This window comes from Poecilia reticulata, chromosome 9, assembly GCF_904066995.2.
Source record: "Poecilia reticulata chromosome 9, P_reticulata-male-v2, whole genome shotgun sequence".
NCBI classification, from domain to species: domain Eukaryota; kingdom Metazoa; phylum Chordata; class Actinopteri; order Cyprinodontiformes; family Poeciliidae; genus Poecilia; species Poecilia reticulata.
Window position 1 is genome coordinate 18,068,398 of NC_088838.1, and position 23,093 is coordinate 18,091,490.

General features: G+C 39.7%; 1 protein-coding gene across 3 annotated transcripts; it reads left to right on the plus strand.

Moving 5' to 3' along the window:
* Positions 1–932: 932 nt before the first annotated feature.
* On the plus strand, positions 933–21,506 carry ssh1a (slingshot protein phosphatase 1a). 3 transcript variants are annotated; one of them, XM_008418671.3, is made up of 15 exons: positions 933–1,158; positions 3,431–3,468; positions 10,529–10,629; positions 11,896–11,960; positions 12,308–12,429; positions 13,281–13,349; positions 13,549–13,614; positions 13,853–14,047; positions 14,186–14,279; positions 15,277–15,405; positions 15,609–15,655; positions 15,771–15,917; positions 16,735–16,935; positions 17,063–17,750; positions 18,938–21,506. In XM_008418671.3, exons 1-15 carry the CDS (start codon positions 1,078–1,080, stop codon positions 19,973–19,975), a joined length of 3,081 nt encoding a protein of 1,026 aa, XP_008416893.2. In that variant the 5' UTR covers positions 933–1,077; the 3' UTR covers positions 19,976–21,506. The 3 variants fall into 3 exon arrangements, with proteins under 3 accessions (XP_008416893.2, XP_017162313.2, XP_008416894.2); XM_017306824.2 differs by lacking the exon at positions 933–1,158 and adding an exon at positions 8,130–8,277 and having other exon boundaries at positions 3,445–3,468; XM_008418672.3 differs by lacking the exons at positions 933–1,158; positions 3,431–3,468 and adding an exon at positions 7,713–8,277.
* The last annotated feature ends 1,587 nt before the right edge of the window (positions 21,507–23,093 follow it).

The window sequence follows — 23,093 nt, forward strand, 5'->3', positions numbered from 1 at the left end:
TTGTGCTTGTATTTAATTGTGTGACTGCCACTTTACAAATAAACTTAATTTTTTAAAATTCTATTTACATTTCTGTAGCTGCACAAAATTTAGTGTAAGTCAATTATAATGAAACAAGTCTTAAGCTTCCACGCTGGAAATAACCTGTTCCATAATTTCTAGCAAATTATATATTGACTGAACTTGCATATGGTGAAACATAATAGTCCCGTGTTAAGACCTATTTTCTTCATTGAATTTATATAGCAGCAATAAAATGTCACAAAAAAGGAATTTATTCAGTCATGTCTGTAGCAATGTTCTGTAAAATGATGCAATGCTGCACTTTGGGTAAACTTATCTCTACAATCAGAGTGTGATAAGATCAGTGTCAAGTTAGACTTTTATTGTGTCTCAGAAACCAAATAAATTGAAAGAATCCCAAACTGAGGTACCAAAGCTTATAGGAATGAAAAAAGCTTGGACGTTAGGTAGAATTGTTGTAATATTTATGCAACCTAAATAAAAGTAACAAAAACTTGAAATAATGTACAGGTATTTATTTCAAAGTACTTCAATATTTTAGAGCATAAATGTTTTTTATTTAGAACTGTTATGTTTCTTTATTGTACTTGCTACTACTGTGCACTTTGACTTTTTTAATCTGTTGTAATAGTATCAGATTATTTTTATACTTGGATAAATTAGTTTAAAATAAATTTTTATATTAAAACAAGTCTTAAAAACTACAATATGTCTGACAGCAATAAGTTGCATACACAAGCAATACTTTTCACAGATATGTCGCTGTTATTTAGTAATGTCTGTCTTACTGTGTAATATTTACATTTTCTAGAGTCCCATAGTAATACATAAAGCCTTGAAGGCAGCTCTTCCTGCACACACACACACTGGGACTCAGTTTGTGTGTACATGCACGCACGCACGCTCACACACACACACACTGAGTCCCATCCTGCAAGATAACACCCCGGTCTGCCTCCCTCCTCCACACCTCGTTAGCCCCGGCAGCTAGCTGCAGCTCTCCAGGCCACAGCGGCCGCCCCGGTGTCGGTGCAGCATCCGCAGCCCCCAGCCATGGCGTTGGTAACACTGCAGCGGTCCCCGACTCCGAGCGCCGCGTCCACCGCCAGCACAGCGACCACGACTGCGGGGGAGGTCAGTTTCGGCCCTTACGAGGGGGGAAGCTAAAGCGATGCTCCGGTGTGGTGGTCTAGCCGGGAAGCAGTGAGGATGAGGGGGATGTTGCTGGAGGAAGGGCCGCTGATTGAAGCTAAATTAGCACCGTTAGTTATGTTATGCTAGGCTTTATCACGTTATGCTAAGCTGTTAGCTATCAAACGCGTTCCTTACTTTCACTTAAAAATTAACCTGCAGTGTGTAATAAGTCAGCATGTCATTATGCTGAATGACAAAAAGTGTTAAATTCGTCTGTTACAATGTTGATATGTGCTAATGTTGGCTGAATATAATCCTTAATACCTTATGAATGATGGAAGCAGCAGCTAACCCTAATGTTAGCTGTTTATGACGTGACTGACTCATTTAATAATCTGGTTTTGTTTGTATCTTATTCATTTAAAAAAAAAGGATAACAGAATGTTGTTTACAAAGAAGTACATCTGACAAATGGAGCATTTCCTTGTTAAAATTTGAATTATATTGTCTTGGCAGCTAATTTACAGGAAAGGTATTTTAATTTTAAATTAAAAACACGAAACATTGCTCTGGATACGCTTGTCGGTTGACAGTTTTATGAACTGTTGGTCATTTCCTCTGTGAGAAGTAGATTTCCGGACTGACACACGTTCTTTAAGAAAAAAAATCAGATTACTTCTAACTCATATTGATCTACAGTAGTCATAATTGTATTCCGAGTTTCTTGTTTACTGGTCAGTGGTCACTATGCTGAAAGTGTATTCCACTCATTTATTTATCAGTCACAAACAGGTTTCTTTACTATGTCCACGCACAGATAATAGTAGCCAGGAGGGGGCGCTATTTACTACTTACAAACACATGAGCTCACCTTGTTTTCCTCTGCATACAATCAGGAATGAATTTGCATTTATTTACAGCTGCTGAGATGAAGACCATATTTTTGTGTCTGAGATTTTCTTTGGGATAAATATTTATTGTCTCCCCAACGCCCAAAAAACTTTTTGCATATTACTGCTGCATGTTGAGGCTTTTACAGCACTTGATCTGTCTCAGCATAGTTGCTTTTTAAAAATAGACCCTGCCCTGTGCAGGATCAGTTTTGTGTTGTCTGTGTACCTTGTTACTGCTTTGAATGTTGTGCTCAGGTGCGACAGAAAATGCTGAGTGAAATCTGCCGCAGCCATGATGTCATCTGTTCACGAGGGGGTGGGAGGGCTGGAGGAGCAGCGCTGTGCAGGAGTGAAGGGAAAAAGAGCTTATGTAAACAGGCACATAGGGGGATGCCGCCATGAAGTGATGAGGCAGCTGAGACAATTTAACCTTAATGCACAGTAATGAAGACAAACGTAGTCATGCATTTTGTTTAGCGAATAACTGGATTTGCGCCCAGTAACGCTCATACATTTGTTACAAATACATATATACCGTTTCTCGCATTAAATAACTTTTTTTTTTTCAAATTAAGAGTACGTCCGTGTTAGATAGAAAGTTACAGTAAAATTCTGAAAGCGTCTTTGTCTTTTGCTATACTGTTAAATAATAAATAAATAAAAAAAACACAAAGCAAACATTTCCCATGTCTGTGCTTGAATTTGCTTGCGGTGTCATGTTTGAAAGCAGCAGTCAGTGTGTGACTCAGGTTCATCTTTTGGCCTAAAAGGACATTTCTCTCAATGCATTTGTGCAGTGTGATGAACACAGAACATTGTCACTAAATTCTGACTTATTGTTGGCCAAGTCTGTCAAATTTTGCAGAGAATATACCTAGAACATACAGGTTTGCTCCAGATCTATATATATATTTTTTTTTTATAAGATTTGTAGTTGCTGACGTTAAGAGATCCGGGTATATGCTATGAAAAGTTAAGACTTAGATTAAGGTTAAGATTCTCTGATTCAATGTGAAAAAATGTTTGAGTTTCCAGAAATTATCAGCCATAAACATAAACAGCATTGTTTTATATAATTTAAATTTTTTACAGTTTTACTTCTTAGTTTGATTTGCCAAATCATAATTAGATGATAACACTTTGACCATTTTACTTTTTCAGTCTTTTGATTAGAACATAGAGAATATATACACTCTCAATTTGCCATTTTACCAAACCACAGCCTCTTTTTAAATCTAAACAAAATCTTCAGCACTCAAACTCATAGGTGGTTGAAAAGCCCACCACTCCGGATGAAGCATCTTTCCAACAGCTTAAAGCGTGTTTCACGATCATAGTTAAACCAGTTTACTATCGCTCATTTCTTATCGTCTTTGCAGGATTTCGGGAGTGACGATGAACGGCGAATAAATCAGAGGTATGTTTATCTTAAAGTGCAGCTACGCTTCTCTGTTGCATAGCATTGAGCAAAAGTCTTTCACATTTATTAAGCAGGTGTTATTTACAGACTACCAGCATCTGTACTTGACTCATGCTGTGAAATCGTGAGTGGCGGCAGACTCTCTGGCATCGGCAAATAGGAGCAAGTGTCGTAAAACACCTGTTTGTCTGTCTGCTTGGCACGTTTTGTCTTTTTAATTGCCAACTGCAACATTTGTGTTACTTTCCCTGAAGGAATATATTGAATGGTCTGTCTGTTTGTTTGCTTTTTCACAGTTTTTTTTTTTTTCTTTAAACACACCATCTGTTTGTTACAGATTGACAACTAAGAAAGAATAAGTTTAGAATATTTTACGTTTTCTTTCATTGACTGAGTTGGGTGTTGCTGCAAACGTTGTTTGCTCCAAGCAATATTTAGTATTTACATTCAATGAGAAAAAATATGCAACATTAAAACATTTACAAAATGGCAAATCTGATATATGCATCCTTCACATTTACTTGCAGTTCTGATCAATACAGTCTTTGTTTTTTGCAGTTGTGTACTCTCACCATAATGCCAAAATTCATACATAGTAACACTGAGTTAAATTATTTAGGTTCTTCAACAACAAAAAAACTAATTAATAATTCAATTAATAGAACTAAAATTAAAAAAATAATATAAAGAAAACTCAGAATAGAAATAAATGTTGCTTTAGAGTTTTAATGCTAACTTTATAATCAATTCTTTGGTCCAAATTTGAATGTTGCATCATAGGCATGGGAAATTATTGTGTCAGACAAATTCAAATTAGAATTTGAACTTTTATCTTTATTGCTTTAAATCATAAATCTTGATTAAAAAATGTTAAGCCGCCCATTGCTAGCTCTGGCTTATGCTAACTTAGCAGTTGAAAGGCTTCTTTTATTTTAAAGGGAGGGTATTATGTAAAGTCATCTACCCGTCTACTGCCCAAACAGTGCAAACTCAGTTTTTGGGTTAATGGAAAAAGTCTAGCAGGTTTCTGACAAACCTGCATGTGTGTCGACCAAAATAATTGTACTTGGGTTTTTTTCACCATCAATCAGCTCTAGCAGATTTAATAAAGCCAGCCTCGCAACAAAACGCTGTAACAATTTATTAGCATGTAAATATTTGTTATAATTATGCAAAGCAAGTGCAGTCAAGCTCAGTTGGACACCATTGTTACCCAGACTCTGTGGAGCAAACCCAAGGATTTAATTTCAATTTAGAGCTTATCAGGACAAAAGCTTCTTTAATAGCATGTCAGCCAAAAAAACGTAGTTGTCAAGATAACAATGTGGGAGTTTATATGTCACTCACTTTGACAGGTCTTTTTCCCTTGCGAACAATGGCCTGTCCTTTTATGAGCCCTATAACTCTACACACATTCATTCCTGTAAACTTTGCCTCAGAAGAAATGTGAACTGAGGGAAACGACATCATACAAGCTGTTCTGTTTGTTTTCCGTTATGCAACAGCCTATGGAATGTCCTCAGGTAATGCATGATCTATGCATGGTGCGAGTCCCGACTTGCGTCTAGATTTCTGCCACTTTTTGAAGGCTCTGTGAGCCTCGTTGGGTAATAAAACTGGCAGTAAATTGATGTTTATAGTATAAATGCATTAAGTTGATGCGTATTTGATGGACGTATTTAGCAAGGTGTGCCCATCTGACACACAACTCGAGAAGTACCATCTGTTGATGGACAGCTGATGTTCTGCCAAATGGGGATGTTTGTTCTTGCTGGCTGACCTTAATGAAGAACAACCAAGATAGTTGATGAGGGCCAACATAAACTTTGTGCAGGTGTCTTTGGAAGTTAACCAAAGAATGATTTCATTCATCTGGCTTGTAAACTGAAAAAAACGGGCAAGGTACTTTAGTTCAAGGTTAAGGCCTGTCTTACTTTCAAGATTATTTGAAATATTGACAAAAATTTTATGAATCAGGCAACGATTGAATTTGGCTATTTTCCCTTGATCAGCTTTGATTGATGATTGTTAAGTCAAACACTGAAGTATAAAATTTTTTTCTGATTCAATAAATGCATCAAAACTAAGAACCTTCATTGTTTCCAGGTTGTGAACATATCAATTAACAGCAGGCAACTTAATGTGTTTTATTTTGAGTTTAGTGAAAAATGTTGAACCGCTATCTATTTGGTTCATAAAGAAAGATTATTTAATGCTACAGTCCCATGCAGGGATTGGACTTAGTCATTATTTTGCATCTTATAAGTTGGTCAAAAGTCTCGTGTCAGATCCCTCCTAAATTTAGAGTTTCGAGCCATGTTGTATTTCATAATAAATATTAACCCAATACAAAAACAGTCTGATTTTTATGTTTCTCTCCTATTAACTGTACTTTACTGAGCTTTTTTTTTTCTTTACAATAATTTGCAAAATATTTTTGTAGGACTATAATTGCATAATAATTTTCAAACAGAGATAATGAGAACACACAAGACATGCTTGCCTATGACTTTCCATGCTTCTATTTTTTTTTGTTGTGCTTTGTTTTTCAAAAAGGTTTTTCTGTTTTAGTGAAAATGAGACTAGAACAAAACTTGATTGCAAGTTTGGTTCAGTTGCATTTCTTTTTTCCCTACCTTGTTATACTTTCTGTAAACAAGTCAGATTATCAGGTATTTTCCCTTGTGGTGCTCAATTTCAATTTCTTCTTGCTTTTTCTCTGGAATTGTAATAGATGTTTTAAATTTAGGGATTCTGGATGAATTTGAAAATGACGACTATTGTAAAATTTTATGGAAATTATTCAGCTTAATGTTAGTTCAGACACTTTTTGTTTTGTGGAGCACATCAACTATTTTCAAGTCTGAGTTGAGCTACATGAGTTCATCATCTTGACTCTAACATCCTGTAAATTTGTGACTCGGTTCCAATTGGTCAATACTAACGGTGCACAAAGGTAAAAGAAATGTACAGAAACTGCAGCAGAAGTACCTCATATTGGTCACATTTTTTTTTTCTCCTGTATTTTTCCTCGGTACGTTCATGATGTAATTTTTCTTGCTCGGGCCCATCATCTGATACCTGAGGTGGTTGCTCACTTCTGCACCCCTCCCTTTATTTTCTGAGAAAAGTGTCAGTGAGAAAAATGCTGGTGTTATGCAACAGAGAGCCTCCAGAGGGGTTTATTTTTTTCTTTTTTCTCTCCCCTCATTGTGCTGCTGTGTGTGAAACATGACTAAACCAGCCTGGTAACAGCTTCTGAGTGGCCTCTTTAAAGAGTAACTCGGAGCAGCTGTCTCACACGTTCGCCCAGCAACTCAAGGTGGTGGCTTAGAGGACATCTGGTCCTGTTTTGCCCCGTCCAGATCCAACTGGATGCCTACAGAGCAACAAGCCCCGCTCTAACACAGAGCTATGTCATCATCTATACCAAATTCTTCTGAACCCTGGACCTTAGTTTTACGGGGAAGTTGCTTTGTCCTTCAGGAGGGAAATGAAAAGCTGCCCGAAGTTTCAAATGAACATTACTGAACCTCTGCGAATGTGTACAGTGCTCTGTAAGTCATTGACATGATGTTGCTCAGAAAAAAAGTTGAGTTGTAGCTCTGTCTTGTTATCAGGTTTCATTAAAGCATATTTGTTTGACTTTATTCATTCATAAATATAATTATTTATATAAATATTTATATTATTTATACAAATATTTATAAAAATATTATAACTTTTTACAATACTTTACACATCTAAAAATATTCTGCAGAGTTTGGGGACAAATAAAAGGTTTGTCCTTTTATTACATAAAAGGTATGTCCTCCTTAACCAGCTATAATCTCTAATAATCTCAGTCGGCATGTTTGATGGCATGTGAGTGAGTGACAACTAGCACCAGGCACTTGAAGGAAAGAGATAATCCTTCCCCCTATAAGCTCGTCTATAATGAGATTTGGGGGTTTTGGGACAATGCCAGTTCTTCTCAGTGCCTGCTCCACCTTTTGCTCGACTTCTGCTGAGACACTACCACAAAGTTTGTAGACCCCTGATGTGGTTTTCAGTATTAGATGTCCAATTTTTTATTATTTTTGGCAAAACCAAGAGGGTTTTTTGTTCTTGTAGTGAAAAAAGAGGCATAAATATTGGCTTTTGTGTAGTTTTTTTTTCACAACTGTTTTTGAAATTGACATTCTTCCCTTGTCTTAGGGGGAAGCCTTATCTTTACCTCGTTCAGATTTTGACCTGAAGTTTACGGAAACTTCGAAGGCGAGGTCCCACTGATGGGAAGAGGCATCCACCTCCTGAGCTATTCTTAGCTTTTAGATTCTTGCTCACGGACTTCTCTACGCTACAGAAAGATTGTGACAGAGACAAGACAGACTGAGGGACTTAAGGAGACGGGCCATGTGCGCCTGAGGCACCGGGTGGAGGCTGCAGTGCGTCCCTGCAGGCAAGCGGGCTGACTCACAAACAGAGACGCTCCGATGAAGGGGAGGAGGAAGAGGCGATCGGGGGGAGGGGCCTCTAAACAGACGGCGCTGCTTCGCTGAGCAGCCCAGATGAGTTCAGACTGTCAGGCAGTCTGTCACTCAAAACCGCTGGGACCAAACTGAAGCTGTAATTACTCCTCTTTTCTCCTCCTCAACTGTTTCTGGATGTGGATGCAGAGGCGTTAACTGGGCACCAGGCAAACCTAGGTGACACTCCGGGGAACAGGATGCATCTGGTCGTGGAGCCCTTTCAGGAGGCCGTGATGAAGATGCTACCTTATTTTGTGGAGAATGCTGTTTTGACCCAGAATGAGATAAACCGCATGTGAGTGTTGATGGGGTTTTTGGAGAAATGCAGATCGCCTTGTAAATTTACGAAATGTTCAACAGCTTCAGGAGAAGTTACCGTTTGATTATTACCCATGTTTTTAACTTTTTACCTGAAAGTTCTCACTCTTTAGCAGAAGTTGTAGGTGTGTTGGTGGTGAGCAGGCTTTCTGTTAAAGTCTGGACTTCCTTTGATAGTAGATGTATTTTTAGTCCCGGCATTTGTGGAGAAGCTGATAGCAGGGTGCTGCATGGGGAAAAGCAGAGCTTAGGCTGTTTGGTTGGGACATCTGTAGTTGGACAGCTTGTGATTTAAAACATAAAAACGGGTTTCACAATTTCACATGTCTAGAAAAGTGAACAATTATTAGCCCGAATTTGGACAGGATCTTGGTTTGACGAGGCGGCCGCCTCGGTTTTGTTCTTGCTTCAGCAACTAGACCCGCCATCATAAACATCAAACGTAGAACAAAGTAAGGCCATAAATGTACTAAAGTGACACAAAAGCTCTCGTTGAAAATTGTCCACCCTCGTGCCTTGTTACGGTTTTCTTCTCCTTTTTTTTTGCAGCTCTGGGGGTGGTGCACAAAATGAAACTCATTGTTCCCACATAATGTTCAGTTTGGTTCAGGCCTTTTAGCTGCATGTGGGGTTTGATTGTTGGACCAAAACGACAGGAAGATTAGTCAGATTTCTCTTGGAGATCTACAGAGCGATGCGTCGGAACTTTTTCAGAATGACTACTTAGTGAAAAGTCAAACTCGGTGCAGTCAGAACGTCAAACTAATTTAAATATTAGTCAAAGACAACACAAGTAAACACAAAACTCAGTTTTTAAATGAAGATGCTTATTATTAAGGGAGAAAAATCCAAACCTGCATGGCTCTTGTGTGAAAAAGTGATTGGCTCTTAAACGTAGTAACTGATTGCACCACCCTCACCATATTAAAGAATAGAAACAGACTTTATTGTTTCTTAGAGGGAACATTTAGGTGTAACATCAGCATCAGATATATAGATTTACACAACAAGTTCCAACAACATTAGTAGTAGTAATAATATACTGTTAAAGATTATTAAATACAAATACTGTGCAGTTATCAGGAATAAAAAATGGTCTTCTCTAATCCAAGGGAAGTGCAGCTGAGTCACATGACTTAAAAAAAAACCCAAAAAAACTAATTGTGCAGGTATATTAAACATTAGCAACAGCAGCTGCAATCAAGTATTTGTACGCAGTTGATAAGTAGCACTGCTAGAAGGCCCTGTGTTCAAATCCCTGGCTGGTATCTCTGCATGGAACAAACGACTGCTTGATTGCAATATTTGACACATTTTCAGTGTTGTGCATCAATTGTGTGCTCATAAATACAGATATGCTTAAACTGAAGGAGAGTGGTGGGGAAGTCATGACGATGAGATAGAAAGAGAAGTGAAGGAAACCAATCGCAATCATCCCTCCGGTATCATCATTTATGATGAAATGTTTTAGTTTTCCCTGAATGTTAATAAAAAGAGTCCGCTTTTTCCGTATGGGCTCTTTTAGCCTCCATCAGCACACAGTGATGTCATGGCAGCAGCATTTACAGACAGGTTTGTCTTCAGCACATGTAAGAATTTGTTTTGATTTTGTCACTCGTCGGTTTTGTACTTACCCGTTGATGACCTGGTTTGCCAGACTGCACACGTTGAATACGCGGAACATGAGTTCCACCCTGCTGTCAGGTAGATTTACTGATATGTTCACATTTCTCTCCATTAAATTCAAGTGATTGAACTCAGCCTGAGGAAAACATCTCATTGTTTTTTATTAGAGCTCCTCACATGCACTGGAGGCCTATTCAAAAAAGTGAAAAAGTTGGGTCAGTATTCAGGTCCTCGCTGCGTTAGACCCAGCGAGCAAAGACCTGACTAGTCAAATCAGAGTGAGAAGCCCATGCAGCAGAAAAAAGATAGATAAGCACTCAGTTCAAAGCATCAATCCTGAGGTCGGCCTCTAACGTGGCAGCTTGGCTTCTCCTCTCAGCTGTTGAGTGAATTGGCCAGAAGCAGACAGCCGTGATTTACGATTGTCTCGTTGGCTCCATCGAACTGAACAAAACAATCCTGTTAAAACTGAAAATGTTGCTTTCCCCCCCTGCCCCCCTCGTTGTTTCATTTATTTGCTCATTATGCACATTACCCTGAATCATGGAGTCTGACTTACAGTTTCCCTGTTTTTAAAATTTTTATTTATTTATTTTTGGCAGTTTGAGCGAGAGCTTCTTCATGGTGAAGGGCGCCGCTCTCTTCTTGCAGCAAGGAAGCAGTCAACAAGGCCAAAAAGCACATCCTCCTCACAAACATGCAGGTGAGAATGAAACATGTTTTCTGTGTTAATCGCTCAGCTTGATCCTCCGTCGTCCCGGTGAACGAGGAGTTCAGCTGTGGCGCTCCTAAGCGTTGCAGCAGATGTTTGTAGCGGGGGTGAGAAGGATGGCGGGTGCGTCGTTGATAAGCATGTTCCAGACCCGTAGCTTAGGCAGATTAGAGCTTAAATCCAGCGTATGGTAGCACAGATAGAGGAACCTCTGTGGATGATTTAAAGAGGGCCCGACCGTTTGCGGAGCCTCACGTGTTTTCTTCTCTTCTTATAAACTCAGTATTCATAACATTTATTCCAGCAGTGCCAGAGTAGCAATCCTAGTGTGTAATTTAGAGATTTGTTTTTCTTCTACTGTAACCCTGGAAGAGAAGTTACCTTTGTAAAAGAATAAACCTGTTGTGAAGTGGCTTATATGGCTTATTGCGTTGACCGAAGTCAGTCTGAATGGCCAGTATCCGTAAAGGTTTTCTTTTTGAAAGCCACAATCGCTCCTTTAAAGACACAAAGCCTACCTGCCAGCACGCATTCATGATGGGAATTCACCATGAGCCAACAGCACATCGGCTGCCAAGTCATTTGGCAAGCTGTGACTGCTCCTGGCAACTTTGACCGTATTTACTGGCCACTTTGTAAGGTAGCTCACATATCTGCCAGACGTACTGTGTCGTCAGGAACTTTTGCCAGGGGAAATAGCTGTGTCATTTCTCAGGAACTGTGGTATTTAACCCAGAAGCGGGAGACAGGGAGGTTGACCTATAGAGAGTTATTTAATGAGGGCTTTCTTGTTCTAAGACCTGCTACCTCACCATCTGCAACTTAAAGTTCGTCATTGAACATCTAAGCGACAGACCCTGCTAGTGCAAACATGTCACTCTGGTTCCTCGGGGTATTTATCCCAGCTGGGCACGACCTGGACACATTTGGCATTTTATGTGATAATGGAAAGAGACGCTGCGTGAATAAATATGGACGTCTCTCTTTAGCAAAAATGTAGCATTTTCAGAAATCTTTAAACATGTTCAGCATCGAGATTAAAAAATTTCAACTTGAACTTAATTGAGTGTTAAACACTATTAACACTGAACGTGTTAAAGAGTGTTTTTAAAAATCAGCAGGCCTTAGTTAATGCTTGGAAAACCTTTTTACTTTATAAGTTCATAATATCTACAGCGTACAATCAACTCCCATTGTTGCTTAATGATGTTAATTTATAATAACTGACTCCAAACGCTCTCCTTCCTTCCTGGACAGGTGAACTACCTCAGCACCTGCAGGTGATGATAAACATTCTCCGCTCAGAGGACAGAATCAAACTGGTGAGAGACATCAGAAACATAAAGCCTAATCAAGACAGCGACTATAAGATCATTTTAGCAAGCAGGTTGCAATTTATTGTGCACTCTGGTGCTTATTTGGTCTGTGTTATGAGGGTGTTGAAGAGTGTAAGGTGTCTTCGGTAAGAGAGATAAAATAAAAATTTTATATCCATCAATTATGCATTTTGACACGTTACTTTTTTTCACCTTTGATTTCTTATTTAAACCTTCTATCTTCTTTTCTACAGCAGTCATTGCAGTCACTGTGTTTTCTTTTTGCTGTGTTAATAAATTAAACAGGAAACTTGGGAGTAACCTACCTGTTGACCTGCCTGTTCCCTTTGCAGGCAGTGCGTCTGGAGAGCGCGTGGTCAGATCGGGTGCGGTACATGGTGGTGTTGTACACCAGCGGGCGACAGGACACGGAGGAGAACATCCTTCTGGGAATCGACTTCACCAACAAAGACTGGTACAAATGCGCTCGGTTTCTTGGGTTTTACGCAGTTCAGGCTCTGTTTTGCTCTGAGTTGTTTTCTTGGTGTCACTAACCAAAAGTGATTAGTTTTAAAAAGTTAGGAGAAGTATGTAAATCCATTTCATTATTGCTTTTGTCTAGATAAAGATTGGGCTGTTTAACAACAGCTTTAGTGACCTTTAGACCCTCTTAGATCAGAGTGATAATCTGGATTTGTGGTTTTTAACCTGGGTCGTGTTTAGATGCAAAACAAAGTATTTATATTCTTATTTTATGGATTTTCATACATAATAAACTGTGACTTTAATAATCTGTAATTAGTGTAGAGTTGTCAAGTAAAAAAAAAGTTAAGTGTCTATATTTTTAAAAAAATAAGATGATAAAAGAGTGATGAATCGGAACCTAAGAATAGCATTGAGTTGTTTTATGAAACATACAGATAGTGGTACACAAGTAGTAAGCTTTTTTTGTAATCGGAGAACCAGAACAAAACAGAAATTGAATCTGGAAAAGTTGAGAATTTTCAAATGGAAAATTTGCGCAAACCACTGACTGTTCAGTTGTAAATACTGAACTGCATGGAAATGTCATTCTGAGTCCATTTACAACTTTCAGATTCTGTTTTCATCTTTGTTTTTGTCCAACAGGTTATGTTCACTGAACAAATGGATAATATAGGGGCTAGAAATGTATAACCATTTTATTCTCAGTTTGGAGATTCTTGTTTTAGTCATTTAGACTAATGTTTGCAAAAAGAAAATCTTAAACATATAGTTTATTTATTTAATTCTTAGACTCTTATGTCAGTATTTCTAAAATGAGTTTTTTTTGTGTGTTTATGTCAGTAAAAGCTGTTCTATCGGCATGGTGCTACCTCTTTGGAGCGATACAAAGATTCATCTGGATGGAGACGGGTGAGCTATTTAAATCTCCCTGTCAGAAAGAACAGGGGACACAACTACAGCATTGGTTGTTTTTTTTATTTTTAATTTTTTTCAGATTTTTACCAAATCCTGCACCAATTCTCTGACACCTCAGATGAATTTGATTCACACAAAGCAGCAACTCTCTCCACACTCAGTCAGTCTCCCATCTGTTTTGTCTGCTCCTCAGGGGCTTCACTGTGAACACAGCAGGTCGGACTCATGTTTTCAAGCCCGTGTCGGTGCAGGCTATGTGGTGAGTAATGGTTAACCTGTTGAGTCACCGTGGTTGTCTGCTGACAGTTTACCTGTAATGGAATAGCACAGTAATTCCCCTGACACCCAGTCAGATGGGCTGCAGTGATGCATGGGAAATAAGTGTGCCACCTGCTGGCGGGAGAACGTACCTGCGTCCGTTTTGTCAACTTCTGAACACTTCAGTGCTTTTGTTTATTCTAAAAAAAGAATCTTCATTTGTGTGATCAATGATTTAGGTCGGCGTTGCAGGTGCTGCACAAGGCCTGTGAGGTGTCACGCAGGTTTAACTACTTCCCTGGAGGCATGGCCCTCACCTGGATGGGATACTATGAGAGCTGCATCGCTTCTGAGCAGAGCTGCATCAACGAGTGGAACGCCATGAAGGACTTAGAAACCACGCGGCCAGACTCACCCATCATGTTTGTCGACAAGTGAGGAAACTATTTACCTTAGCAGCACCTCTCTTAGTGAATACTTCAACAATTTAATTGGAATGTGCTCTGATTTGATGGGTAGCAAATTTTCTGTGCGTTGCGGTTCAGATTGTTATGATGCCGTTTTATTTCTAGGCCTTCAGAGAGGGAAAGGACGGAGTGCCTTATTAAATCCAAACTAAGAAGCATCATGACCTCCCAGGACCTTGAGAACGTCACTTGCAAACAGGTAAGAGCGTAAATGTTAGGAGGGGAATAAAAAAAATCTCATTCCAAGGAATCTCTCATTTACACCCCGAATGACTTAAGATGCTGAATTTTGCATCCTTTCTGTAGCTTCCAGTTTCAAAGTTCTGATGAGATGCGTCAAAATTTAATTACTTAATTATCCTGTATACAGATGATTTAAAATGCTGCAGTTTGAGTCTCTGACTTCTTAAACGTCTTTAAAAACCAGGTGATTGTTTTGACCTGTAGACTTAACGCTGTCCCTGTGCTTATCTATTATTCAAAATCAATCAGGTTTTGATATTTATAACCTTTACAGTATTTGTGGAAAATTTGACTGCTACTTTTTCTTTTAGTTGATATAGGATCATTGTTGAAACAGCTGTGCATAAAGAAGTCAAACCTGCACATAGTCAACCTCTGAATATTCTGCTCAGTATAAATGTAGAAGGAAACATTACTGAATATTTAAAGACTTGAGCTTCTCACTTAGTTTAAGCTTTATTGACTCCATATCGCAGTTGCTAAATTTGGAGCCAATCTGAGGTTCTGTTTTTGATTTGTTTCTTTTAGTTTAGATCATTATTGTACATGCATCATTTCTGGGTTTTAGTTTTCTGACTAAAATAGATTAGCTTCCTTGCTGATCCACAGTTTTTCTTACTATATCCTAGAGAGCAATATTTTCACCCCTGTACTTAAACGGAGAATATATTTTTTATTAAATAAAACTTAAATAAACAATCTTATTGTGTGATCTGCTTAGTTGCTTCTGAATTGAAGGTTTTGTTTAGCCTTTTTTTGTTTGAAGTTTGGCTGATTTATCTGAAAGTTTTATTCTCTCAGATTGTGACACATTACACATCTGTCATGCTTTGGAGGCAGATGAAATTAAAACCTTGAAGATTCCTCAGCACTGTAGGCAGAATTTATGCGTTTTATGTCATAAAACCATTGAGACGGAAACAAAGGCATTAAGTTTTTCTTTTTTCTTTCAGATCCGAACTGAGCTGGAGCAGCACATGAACTGCAACTTGAAAGAATACAAGGAGTTCATTGACAATGAGATGCTGCTGATCCTCGGCCAGATGGACAAAGCCACTCTCATTTTTGACCACGTGTACTTGGTGAGCGCCGTTAAACTCTCCTCGACTGTCACAAAAAATGTCTGCTGGACTTGATGCAAATGTTCAATTTCCTTTATGGTTAAGAAACAGATTTCTGTTTAAATAATCTTCTTGGTGAAACAAATGTCGTGAAGAACAAAACAACCTTAAACGGAGTTAAAACACACTCAGACTAAACTGAGCTTTCTCTCATTTGTTTTTAGGGATCTGAATGGAATGCGTCTAATTTGGAGGAGCTGCAGGAGACGGGGTGATTTGTTTTAGATTATCCGAGAACTAAGATAACCACACGCAACACATATTTTTATTACGATCTAAGCGAGAAGGAATGCTGGTGATAAGTTAGCGCTGTGTTTCTTCTCCAGGGTGGGCTACATCCTCAACGTTACCAGGGAGATCGACAACTTCTTCCCAGGGACGTTCTGTTATCACAACATCCGCGTTTACGACGAAGACGCCACGGATCTCCTCGCTCACTGGAACGACACGTATAACTTCATCATGAAAGCAAAGTGAGTCACAGAATTTTATATATAATATTTGATAACTCCACCACCCAAAAACCTCAGTTTTTGGGTGGTGGAATCTAACGACGAAGCTCTCCATTTAGAGATTAAAGTGTATATTTTATTTTAAACAGATCAAGATAAATTCTCAAATTACTCAACTTATAGCTTTAAAACTTACCGGCAAAAGAAACCAGAACACAGGAGAAAAAAAGGAACTAAAGTTCAGATCCTGCTGCCTGTAGTGGGAGCTGAACGTTTTTTATAGGTGCGTTCAGGGACATCAAAATTACCCCAAAGTGAGGCAGACATTTTTTATTTTCAAATACCAGCGCAGTCTTATTTTATAAATTCTTAAATGATAACCTTGACCTTTTTTCAGGTGGTTTCTTATTGTTATGTAAGATATCCAAGTATTGGGTATACTTGATTACCCTTAATATAAATAACCAAACCAAGTAATTCTTTACTAGCCATTATTTGATGTTATAAAACATAGTAAAATGGAACTATGTTCACAATTTAATTTGAAAATTACTTGTTCACTGCTGTAGAAAGTAAAAAAAAGAAAAAATGATTGAAGCGTACTAAAAAAACATACTGACCATCAAAATCAGAAATCAGAGGACAGAGCTGTTTTCCATGAGTGCCTCTAAATCCTGGGAAGTTTTTTTTCATTATCCATTATCATCTGTTTTCCTACTTTTTAAAGTCAGTTTAAAAGACAAATGTGATTGCCAAAAAATGGGCCAGTTTCCTCTTGTTTTAAGAGGTGGCATGCATACACATATCACACGGATGTACGTGTAATTCTCACCCTCAGAAAGAACGACTCCAAGTGTCTCGTCCACTGTAAGATGGGCGTCAGTCGCTCTGCCTCCACCGTCATTGCTTACGCCATGAAGGAGTACGGCTGGTCTCTGGAGAAAGCGTACAACTTTGTGAAGCAGAAGAGGAACATCACACGACCCAACGCAGGTTTCATGAGGCAGCTGGCAGAGTATGAGGGCATTTTAGATGCCAGGTACGCTCATTCACTCCGTACACGTCTGAAGCGTTGCCAACTATCTGTGCTTTTGAAATAAACTTTTTTATTTTTGTTATGTGTCCTCCTCTTGTGCTCGGTGGGATTTTCTACCCCCCCCCCCAAGCAAACAGCGGCACAACAAGCTGTGGCACCCGGACGCAGACTGCGAGATGGCCGAGGGCCATCAGTTCTGTGGTGGAGAGGACGGAGGGGATCCCACTGCAGACCCAGGGATGTCTCCCTGCTGTGAGGAGGGATCCTCCAACAAAGGCGCCGCCTGCTCATCACCACGCAGGACTGTCGCTCTCGACATCGACCCCGCCTACAACAACTACTACTTCCGCCGGCTCTCCGACTCGGCCCTCGACAGCGAGCCGTCGACACCTGTGCGTGGCCCTCCTCTTCTCGGCATGGAGAAAGTCTTCATAGAAATCGAGGACGTGGAGAGAGACGCCCTGCTGGACGACGAGGCTTTTCACGGGCGGGAAGGCCTGCCGCTCCCTCACTTTGGACCCACAGCAGAGGGCACCGCCGCCCAGACCTGCAGCCGGGGGCCTGAACCCCTGGAGGAGCTGCGGCTGAGGCTGGAGTTCAGCACAGTGGAGGAGGAGAACGAGGAGGACGTCCAAAAGGAGGAGGCAGAGATGGAGGTGTTGATGCAGCCAGATGACAGAGGGGGAGGCGAGGGAGACGCTGGCGAGACTCAGGATGTGGAGGTCGAGGGCGATGCGGAGGGGATCGGGATGGATCTGGCATCCCTTAATGACAATTCAAACAACAACAATCATTTGAGCCTTCTACAAAACCACAAGGTAAGTTTGAGGAATATTTTAATGACGACTGTGGTTAGCCTAAAATCACGTTTATCACAAAATTTGAATATTAAATAAACCGAATACAGAAATATGCTGTTCGCAGAGTGCCAAAACCAAAAGAACAGAACACATACAAAAGAGTCATTATAGACAAATTCCTATTACATCTGCACTGTATTAATAAATATTACAATGATGACAATATTGGTAAATATTGCGAAGACGATATCAGTTGCAGTATATGCTTATTTTCTTCTTTCTCATTTGTGCTTCCATCACTCTGCAGTCTTTAGCATTTTTGGCAAAGTCGTTTGCGTCTGGTTTGAGCGTCTCATGTTGTGAGACTCTGTCCAACTTAATATTACTTTAGTGGGTGAAATGCAACTTCATATGAATAAATTAGCCAACAGTCATTGCACTCCAGACTGTCCTTTGTGATACGAATATTGCTCATACTGATATTGCGATGAAAATGTAGTTGCGATATTTTATGCATCCTTAGTTCCTACATAGTTTTTAGAAGTCTGGAAAACTAAGGGGTTTTATTTTACCTTTTTTTTTTTATTTGACCAAGAATGGAAAACAGAAATTTAAATATGGAAAATTATTTATAGTTCTCATCAATTATCTAAATGACTTAAATGAAATAATGCTTCATGAATTAAATTTGCTTCACATTTCTTTATATTTAAATTTAAATATAATTTTCTATCTTTTTATCACGTTACACTGTGATTTTGATATCGTTCCCATTAGTATTTTGGTTTTTGATTTTAACTGATTCACTCACTATGTGTTTCTTTTTGCAAATAAAATAATGGTACCAAAGTTTGTATAGCAAAAATCGCCCCTTAATGAATCAACTTTTATTGTGGAATACCACAATCGCTATGGGTAAATATAAAATGTATAATTTTTGAACCAGAGCTGGTTTTGGCCAGATATCAAAAGCATTGATGTAGCGTTGGAAAGTAATTGTTTTTAAAATTAAAATTGCGCTGGAACCTCATAATGGTAATATTTTGCTGTAACATAATAATCAATATTTCCAGACCAGGAATTAACAACTATATTGCATCACTCTGTTTGTAATGAATCCATATAAATTATAAATCAGAATTTATTCAGCGGTTTCTGTCTGACTAGTGTTTTCATCAGACGTGTTTTATCTTGTCTTTATTTAGGACACTTCTTCCTCCTTCCTTCTTCAGAGAGATGCTTCTCTGGTGTCTGGGTCTCATCAGAAAGAGCGTTCTTCTTCTCCGTCTTCTGAGCTTCGCCTTAACACCCGCCCTCCTTCTGAAGTCCAAAGTGCTTCATTGCGTCATTCTCAAACGTCTACTGAAGGCCTTTCGTCTTCAGAGGGGCTTCTGAGCCCCTGTGGTCCTCTGTGTGACTGTGCCAACTGTGCAGCCTCTGCCACTGCTCTGCCGTCCTCAGAGGCACAGCGGTCAGCGGAGGCCGAGGACAGCAGCCATTTGCTTCAAGACAGCCCATCTGAGTCTGCCTCGGATGTTCTCCCTGAACTGATGAGAGCCGATTTTGAGGGAGAGACGCCCGCAGTGGCTTATTACCTTGGCCAACAGCAGGAGAGCCTCTTGCAGCTGCGTCGGTCTGGCCTGGTCCGGCGTCAGGCAGAGAGGCTTGAGAGGCTTTCAGGAATGTCCCTGCAGGAATGCCAGAAGTCTAAGAGGTGTGCGTCTCACAACGAGGAAAAGGAGGAGTTCTCCAGTTTTACCGGGGATTTCGCTAAAACTTCAACCCCGTGCCAAGTGCGGCTAGAGCCACTGGTAGTGCCACTGACCAACGAGGCCTTGTTGGGGGTGGTGGGTTCAGGGCTCCTCACGCCCACCTCCTCCCCTCACGGCTCCACGCTGACACGGAGCTCCAGCAGCGACAGTCTGCGCAGCGTGCGGGGGAAACCCGGCCTCGTACGTCAGAGGGCGCAGGAGATCGAGACGCGCTTGCGGCTGGCAGGCCTGACCGTGCCCTCCAGGCTGAAGCGCTCCAACTCGCTGGCCAAGTTGGGAAGCCTCAACCTCTCCTCCGATGACCTGTGTTCGGCCTGTTCTTCAGACGCAGGGACGCTGCTGCTCCTCTCGCTGTCCCCTGAGCCGGACCAGGGTTTGGAGTGGGACTCTCCAAATGCCTCGTCGTTGTCCAGACCCGGCAAGAACCTGCTCACTCCAGAAAGAGCACTTCCAGGTGAGCCCAGGAGCTGACAAATCAAGTGGGACTCATACATTTGTGAGCTCCACTCACCTTCCCTCCTGTCGCGCCGTGTGGTTGTGGAGGGCTGCACCCATTCCGGAGAGAAGCGAGTCGAAACTGAGCAAACGCAAACACAATGCCAACTCTTACACAAGGAGGCCACAATGTTTCTCAAACTGCTGTTCATAGCGATCAAAGTCATACTGCTGTATCTGACAAACCTGTTAAGCCATCAGATCACCTCTAACTCTGAATCACAGACAAACAAGTGCCTTACCCAAGAGACCAGAGGCACAGATCTGTGTGACAGATTGCATGCTGAGACGGTACGAGGCGCTCTGCGACCTTTAACCTGGTTTCCAGCGGCTCCTACTTTACCTTTACCTGTCAGGTACAAAGTTATAGCCTGCATTGATGAACTTGAATTCCTCAACGAGCTTCCCAGAAACTGAGAGTTTGGTTTGGTGAAAGCAGAGTTGTTTTGACAACAATTTTTTTATTTAATTTTTTTTAAAGGTTACCTCATGTTGCATTCAGTGAGTTCCTGTCCAGAATATTTCAGGATTTTTGAAGTGAGATTCTGCAGTAAGGTTAAAAGCAGTTAATATTTAACTTCTAGTAGAAATGTTAACCCTGTCGGAGTCTTGGTTTAATACGCTGCACTGTTACGGCAAGTATTACTCATACTCCTGGCATTTAGGCAAAAATTACTTGACAGGAAATTAGACATTTTTAAAAGAATAGTAAAACAATTCTATCTATTTTTATGTTACGATGGATTTATGCCATTCTCGATTATCTGTTGAAATTTTAGTAGGCCTAAAGCATTCAAATCCTTATAATAATTGCTGACCAGCTTTTTGCATGTTTCTGGGCATTTTTTAAAGGTTTTAATTTTTCCAAGTTTTCAGTACTTGGTTTTAAATTTAATTTTGTCATGTCTAGTAATCACGTTTAAATCATTATGGTCATAAAACATTTTAAATTTAAACTTACAGAAACCTTGTGTCTTTCATGTTGGGGGTTATTTAGCCTGAAACGATTATTAGCAGGAAATTGAGATAGGAGGCGGTGTGCCACAATGAGCTTCCCCATGAAACAAGTGCTAAGAACGCAACATGTAATGCATTTTTATTCAGAGACAGCAGAAGCAGAGTAACAACCAAAATATATATAACATGCAGTTTTGGCAATCAGACAGTTATCCTGACTGGAAACCTTTAAATGCTCTGTTCTCAGTAGTTGTTTTGCACAGGAAGATCATTAGCGGCGCGCATCTTCTTACCTCTGTTTACTGCGATTTGAACATGGCTTCTGTGTTAATAACCACCCGATGCAAACAAGAAAACAGTTTAAAGTTTTATCAGTTTTATAAACTGCTTTGATGTTCTTGAGACCAGAATTGTTTTAAGAGAATAAAATATTGTTGGTTTGGTCTGTGAAACCGTCTAAACTGGATTTATATTAAATGAACAGAACCTCACTTCAAAAATCCTGAACTAGTCCTTTAATTGGACTTCTTTCACTAATGCTTGGTTAGAGTGAGGACATTGTTTTTTTGTTGTTGTTTTTTTAAAACTAATGTGTAATGTATTAATTACACTTGCGTATGAGTGAGCGAATGGGAGTGGGAAGAGAAACAACCGTTGCCAGAGGCATACTTGCTGTTTTCAACAAACAGAACAGAATCTTTTCTGAGTTTGTTGTTCCTTTTGCACTGCTTTTTGTTACTGAGTCGATTCTGGCGAGCTATCTTCCAAAATAACATTGGAGTAATGTTGTTAACCTCATCATTTCCTACATTGTATAATATTTTGGGGGGAGCGTAGTGACGAGAAGTCACGCAGCATGGCTTGAGATCAAAATGAAAATGGCTAGTGTGAGAGTTAGATCTCACATTTGTGTGGACATTTCTGACATTTAAAAATAAAAAATAAAAAAACACAGTGTAAACACTACCTGTAAGCATTCTCTGGCTTAAATTCAGTTAAAAGTGCTGCCAATGTCTTTAAGCTCATTTGTGCTTTTCGAAGTGTGGGAGACCAAAGTTATTTTTTGCCATCTTAACAAATTGAAAGCTGTACGAAACATGTGAATCCTAATGTCAATCGCGTACATATTTAAATGCTGTCACCTCTTTTTTTGCACCTTTTGGAGTAGTCAAAGAGAATCTGAGGAGTCACGGGGCTCATAGCTGTTAGGCTTTTATGCTCATATCATCAGTGAGTTTTAAAGCTTTTGTGACGACGTTCACACTAGGTTACTTCACAGTTTTGTAACCGTTTTCCTTTTTTATATTTTAATTATGCAGTAATTTTTGTACTGTGCATTGCTGTAGTTTGAATGCATATTGCACTTTTTATGTTGGTAAGAAAATAATGTACTGTATGTGCTAATTATGAAAATAAAATCCTCTTTTACATAATTTAACCCCGAATCTTGTTTTATTTTTGTTTTCTTCACACACAAATCTGAAGCTACTGTGCAGCTGCCATAGATTTTAATGGAGTTTCGAGTGAGAGTGCCACAGGTCTTTCTACTGTTTGAGATGCTGAGGGATCCTTGTATTCCTGAGGTTTAGACATTTAACGGTTTTAACTGGTTGATTTTATTTTGAATGTGGTTTTCATTGTTTGAACACTTTTTATTTATTTCATTTTGCATGTCCTTTTTTTGTAATATTGGGTAACTGGCATGTCGCAGCCATCATTCATACAATAGCCTTGTCGCCACGAGTTGGTCATAGTCGGGACGCAGTTTTAAGGATGAATTGCAATGTCAGTTTTCTGCCATATTATTTTATGACCTAAGCCTGTTTTAAACTTTTCCACAGCTTCCTCCCTGAGCTGCCTGCTGTGCTGCTCTGCCTTTACGAAGCTCTGCCTAATAAATCTCTGAGACCCTATCAAATCACACGCAGATGGGCTCCATTTACTAATTATTCATTAATTAGTAAACAAAGCAAACCAATTGTTTGCTTCATTTTTCAGTGTCAGAGTACAGAGGGCTAAACACAAATGCACACCACACTTTTCAGATTTTTATTTGTAAAAAAGAAACTCATCTCTCATTTTACCATTGCGCACTGTGGTTGTGTTGGGCTTAATAAGTAACATCCCAACAAAGTAC